Source organism: Vipera ursinii (assembly GCF_947247035.1).
Source record: "Vipera ursinii genome assembly, chromosome: 11".
NCBI classification, from domain to species: Eukaryota; Metazoa; Chordata; class Lepidosauria; order Squamata; family Viperidae; genus Vipera; species Vipera ursinii.
This window is the reverse complement of record NC_139524.1, coordinates 18,027,323-18,033,444: the sequence shown is the minus strand read 5'-3', so window position 1 is coordinate 18,033,444 and position 6,122 is coordinate 18,027,323. Positions and strand designations below refer to the sequence as shown.

The 6,122-nt window shown below is 43.0% G+C and overlaps 1 protein-coding gene across 1 annotated transcript in view; it reads left to right on the top strand.

The window, feature by feature from the left end:
* Positions 1 to 1,101: 1,101 nt before the first annotated feature.
* CHRNB4 (cholinergic receptor nicotinic beta 4 subunit) overlaps positions 1,102 to 6,122 on the top strand; it is a gene marked incomplete at both ends in the record, with an annotated part of 7,957 nt that continues 2,936 nt past the window's right edge. Inside the window, 4 exons of the mRNA XM_083371093.1 lie at positions 1,102 to 1,156; positions 4,200 to 4,345; positions 4,974 to 5,018; positions 5,967 to 6,076. Coding sequence (XP_083227219.1) covers positions 1,102 to 1,156; positions 4,200 to 4,345; positions 4,974 to 5,018; positions 5,967 to 6,076 — 356 coding nt within the window. The remainder of the gene's footprint in view (positions 1,157 to 4,199; positions 4,346 to 4,973; positions 5,019 to 5,966; positions 6,077 to 6,122) is intronic.

Here is a 6,122-nt window from a genome sequence, read left to right as displayed (position 1 = left end):
AAAGAGTAAATCACCAACCACAAGCTTTAGAGTTGGAGATTTCACCCAGCTGATCCCCGAGGGTCAACGTCAGTGGAGTCTTTTGAATCTTGAATTTCCCATGAGCTTCTAGCGGGTGGCCCCTTAAGAGAGAAACCCACCTAGACTTTAGTTTCTTCTACTTTGACCCAACTGAACATCCCTCGTTTCTATGAAGGCCTGGTTCACCCACTATTTGCCATTTTTAATCACAGTGCATCTTTCATTGCACTGTCACATGCTGAGTTATTTTGCACCTGGTCAGAGACATTCTCAAAATCCAGGCTCAACTTTACTCAGGAAACAAAGTGGTACTAAAAGATCTTCCTTGCTCAACATGGCCTCTACTGCAGGGGCTATAATGCCAAGAACTTTTCAGTCGCTACTGAAGAACTTGGGAAAGTGTACGCCAAGGAACATCGGGGGGGAGCAATCAGGAGCCTCGCCAGGTAGTTTGGGGAAGGCTTCAAACAAAGATAGAGATAAACCTGGGATCGTCTCCTGAAAAGCAAATTCTTTACTCCTCTTCCTTCATCCCAACATAGGTGGACTTCTTACGTTCTCCTGGCCTCTGTCCCATTGGTGGATTCTAGGAGAGGTAATCAGCAGAACTCTGACAGTGGAGGTGATGCTTTTCCAATGAAGTTCTCTCTCAGGCTTTGCTCATCTGAGAGCTGCCCTGCCATCCTTCCCCTCCCTCCACTGGCATTGCAAAATCTGTATCGCATCACTCAGCCCTTTACATGCTCGTGAGTTGCTGGGAAATTGTGCCAGCCCCCTAAAGAGGGTCCCTTTGATCCTGAATCAATCCAGACTGGTGTTTCTTCCCCATTGCCTTGTCTTTAAACAGCTGCAAAGCGGGAGGGGCCCCCAGAGGAAGCACCACCCACTTCTTGGAAGACCTACTGGGTCCTATACAGACACCTTTTGCAGCTCCGAGCTGTTTCCCAGCCCTGTTTCGCTTCGATTCCTTAACGCCTGTCCTGCCCTCGCAACTCCTGTCTCTTCTCCACACAACTACGGTGTTTTGGAGCAACAGTATTTTAGGTCTGGGGTGGGGTGGGGTGCGGTTTGTTAACTGCCATGAGGAATACAAACCAATTTTTTGTCTTGGCTGTGCTTTCCTTGTCTATCAACGGTGAGTAACCTTTCTCCTTCTGTACAGTTAAAAAAAAAGCTTTGCAGCCGGGAAGCAGACTTTTAACAAGCATCGCATATCTTCCTCCTCCTCCTCCTTGAAATAAGTCTCTCATTTGCTAGGGAAATTGTTCCTTGAAAAAGTGTGTGTGGGGGGGATGGGGGGGTGTCAAGGTGTAAAAGTTGAAGGAAGTCTAGGTTGTTGTGACATATGTTGTGGTTTCAGCAAGATTGGTCTGCTGACACATTTTAACCAAATTGGTCTTGGTGCAGATGTTTCCTTTGATCATGGATAGCAATGGGAATAATCAGAACAGAATACTTATGTTGCAGGAGACCTATTCGGTTTTCGTCCATTTTGAGGTTTACTGTGGCCAAATTCTGACTGCCCCTTCTTTGGACTTTCCACTGATGCTTTTAAAAAGTGGTTTAAAGAGGCATACGTGCAGCCAAAGAGTGACCAAGCCATAAACAGTCTTCCTTTGCTACGTCTCCTGCTGATGCCATCATAGAGACTGATTAGCAGGGCAATAAATGGCAGTACATCCGGCAAATAAAGACTGATTAATCGGGTAATGTGATTTCATAACCATTATCTGAAATAATTCCAAATAGGCTGAAATGGGAGAGTGCTCTGTTAAGTCCACTGTCTATTTCTCTGGTTTTTCACAAAGACTCTTTCTACTATACTGAATCCATTTTCCAAGCGACGGCTGATTTATTACAGCCTGGTCATTTTTGGAAGTCCACAAGAAGCATTTCAAGAGGAATGGGTGGAAAGAACAAGGTCAGAGGCCAGATCAAAAAATGGGACATCCACTTTTGGATTTAAAGTCCCCCCCACCCTCTCTGCTTATGTTAAGGCGAGATTCTTAGGCTCTTTTTCCATTAGAACTTATTTCTCTCAAATGCTGCATTTTTGCTGTACGTCCAGAGAGCCCTAGAGTGTAGAATTTGTTTTGCTGTCAGAAGCAAGTCGCCTGTTCCAGAGGATCTTGAGAAGAACCCTAGCGTTCAATAACAGAGGAGACGGGGGATGCCTACATTTTCAATCTCCTTCCTTTTACTTACTGGGGTTAGAAAAACTGAAATTCTACACAGACGTCTGAGAAGGGGTGGGCGTAGAAAAGACCATCATTACCGTGTCGGCTCTTCAAGGCAAAAATTCAAAAATCTGTAAGTAGGCAATGTTTTTATTAGGAGTAGCTAAAAGCTCAAAAGGGTGTGTTTCAGACAAAAGTTACCTAGACACACACAAAAAAAAGACAAAAGTTACCTAGAAGAGGAAAGAGAGTCGGGGACTGGAAAGAATGCAAAATGTCCAAAATGAAATGGAACGTTTCAGTTCCCCAGTTGTGCGACTGAAAGGAAGATGCCGGATAGAACTGTGGACAGAACGTAGAATTGGTACAAAATATTTGTACAGCCCGGGGATCTAAGTAGAGATATCATATCAAGATGTACCAGCCTTCTTGCAGTGGACGGCTTTCCAGATATATTTGGACTATAGTTCCCATCATTTCCAGCTGATTGCTGCCTGGGGAGGATGGGTTTTGTGTTCCAAGCCCATCCCGAAGTGATGCAATCCATCTGATGATCTGCAGAAACCTGGCATTAACCAGTCCTGGAGGACAGAGAAGAATGGGCTCTTTCAGTGGAGCAATAGTGCAGGGCTCTGCAAGTTTGTTGGCCTGCTTCCCTGCAAAGAAATCAATCCTTATTTCCAAAGTGGTGCTCGCTTTAAAGTGCTTTCTCTGACGGGTGACTTTTTTCCCTTGAATTATTAGATAAGCACGTTGGCTGTGGGACTGCTGCAGAAAAATAAACCAGCTGTTGGAGTCACAGCGCATAAGTTGCCCAGATCATTTGGCGGGTGGTTTATTAAATCACTCATACTTGGATTACTCTCTTTCTGTTTCCCCCCCCCACACACACACACTCCTCGTTGTTTTTTTTAAACTAGCCCCTTGGGTTCTCCAGAGGTTTTACAGAGAACCTGTATTCTTGATCCAATGTAAAATAATTTAATAGGCAAGGTGAAAAAAACCGTACCGGTCACATCTATTCATGGAGACAAGAGGGGTGGGGGGGTGTGTGGGGGGGAAGCAGTCTTTAGGAATAACATGTAAAAAAGGATGAGTTATCAATCTGACTGTTTAATACATCATGTGCTCGGTGTTTAATTTGGTCAGGATCAATGATTCTTAAAATAATGGGAAACAATAACGAGTTTTTGAAAACACAGAAAGAGCAGTTTTCTGCACACAAACACACAAGCCTCACAAATGTCTTTGTGCAGGCCATCTGCTGACATCTAGTGGAACGCAGCCACAAAATAAGGGGAATGTTGCCCCAGACACTAAAATAGGATGGGTCTTGAGCTTATTAATTTGGCACACTTTAAGTGGACAGAGAGAGGAGGAGGGTAACGAAAGTGTTCAAAGAGATTTTCAAATCTGCTTTTGAATTGACCTTTCCTAAGCCCACCAGGTCTTTTTAGCTGTGTTTTTAACACAAGCAATTGTTTGCCCTCAGTCTGTTAACCCCAATGAGTAGAGCTCATATGATGGAGGGAACTATTAGCCATGGATATAAGCCAGAATGACTGGGGATACCCAACAGATCAATGCCAAACCAGGAAAAAAAAAGACACACATCAAGAAGAGATTGGACAGCCATCCAGAACGTTATGGGGTCTCCTGCTTGAGCATGGGGTTGGACTAGAAGACCTCCAAGGTCCCTTCTAACTCTTGTTATTCTGTATTCTGCAACTGAGTTGCATAGTTCTAGATCTAATCCAGAAAGAAAACAGTAGCCTACGCATGTTCTGGCACACAGTTCCAGTTATAAGGAAAGAATAGTTATGAGTTGTTTCAGGAAATTGTTACATTCTCAGCTGGTTATTATCATCTTTGGCCAATGAAGAGTTGGCCAACTTTCTCAAGGGTTGACGGTTATCATCTTTCCCCAGGTTGCAATGGGCTGATCAAGGACAGGATCCTGCCTCCTTTCTGTGACCCAGTTCTTTCTTTCCTACTTTACAGGAAGTGAGACAGCCGATGCTGAAGAGAAGTTAATGAACCATCTCCTCAACGTTTCACGCTACAACAACTTAATTCGCCCAGCCTTCAATTCTTCACAGTTAGTTGTGATAGAACTGCAGGTTATTCTGTCCCAGCTTATCAATGTGGTGGGTCCTTTCAAACTCTAAGTCATAGTAGCAAGACTTTATTACGGTCATAGAGCAGCATGTTTTGTGTGTGTGTGTGTGTGTGTGTGTGTTTCCATCATAAATACAACCAGAACAAAAGGCTCAATTTCAAGGAAAGGAAGGAATGCAAATGAAAGGATGGATGCATCAATAAAAAGAGGACTTGAGCCCCCACTTTTCACCCTTGGCCAGTTTATTTGCTGTACTGCTTTTAAATTTCAGGGAATATTCATTGCAACTTATAGTTCTGCATATTTAAATATATCTGCAAAAGAGCTCCAGAGCTTTAGCGTGCTAGTATGTGTGTACATGCCTGATGGGGTAAAATGAGATACTGCACGTCTATAACCCCAAACTGTGAGTCTACAAGAGTGTTTCTAACCTTAGCAACTTTAAAATATCTGGACACCAACTCCTAGTATTCTGAGAATTGACATCTACACCTCTTCAAGTTGCCAAGGTTGAGAAACCTTGGTCTACAGTTACTCTATCTTCCAGCAATGGATATATTTTTAAATTTATGTTCCATTTCCTGCTCTGCTGTGCCAAATCCCCTAGTATTAAGCCCCTGTCTGACCGTGTGACCTCTGTCTCCTTTCTCCTTTAGAATGAACGGGAACAGATCATGACCACCAATGTTTGGCTCAACCAGGTAAATTTCTATAGGAGTCTCTAATATTGTTTAGAACTCTGAAGTGTATACAAATAATAATAATAATAATAATAATAATAATAATAATAATAATAATAATAATAATAGTAATAATAGTAATAGTAATAGTAATAATAAAGAAGAAGAAGAAGAAGAAGAAGAAGAAGAAGAAGAAGAAGAAGAAGAAGAAGAAGAAGAAGAAGAAGAAGAAGAAGAAGAAGAAAGTTGGAAGGGACCTTGGAGGTCATCTAGTCCAACCCCCTGCTCAGGCAGGAAACCCTATACCATTTCAGACAAATGGCTATACTCAGTTGCTATTCATCCCTTTGGGAGTGATCTTTTACAGAGCTTACATCTGAACCCCTAGATCTGAAATTTCACTCCCAGGAGTTTCAATGAATCCCAACGGACCTTCCAAACTGGAAATGGTGGTGGACATTTTTTCCCCTCTCTGGCAGTGGACAATTCCAGATGAGGATACTTCATGAGAGCTGGGAAGTTCTGTATATAATTCACGCTTTAATCAAGAGTCAGGTTTTTTTTTGCCAGATATAACTTTTATGTTACGTACTGTAGGTATGATTAAAACAAGCCAGCATTACCATCCGCAGAAAAACTCAGCCCAAAATTGTTAGCCATTGGTGCCTCCAATGATGGCGCCTTTTAAACCTGACCGTTTAATGGAAGGGTTCGGTTTTCGTGAGTTGCCGTGGCTCAGCTCATGCGTGAAACACCTCAAGTGATATGGAATTTAACCACAAGAGGCTGAGGCCTTTTAACCGTCCTTAAATCCCACATCAGTCATGCTCCATGAATTTGAGAAAGGGGGATGCGGTTTCCGAAAGCTGATGTCTTCCTTGAACTTGTCAAAAGGTGCATCCAGACCCTTTGTGGATTTTGTGCAAAGCAGGGATGGTCACTGAAATGTTGCTATGTGCTGCTTTTCAGGAATGGACCGATTACCGCTTAGCTTGGGAACCGTCAGAATACGAAGGCATCCACAAACTCAGGATACCGGCTAAGAAAGTGTGGCTCCCAGACATTGTGCTGTACAATAAGTAAGTTGGTGTCTCTTCATAAGATAAGGTTGTGCCTGGAGTGTCT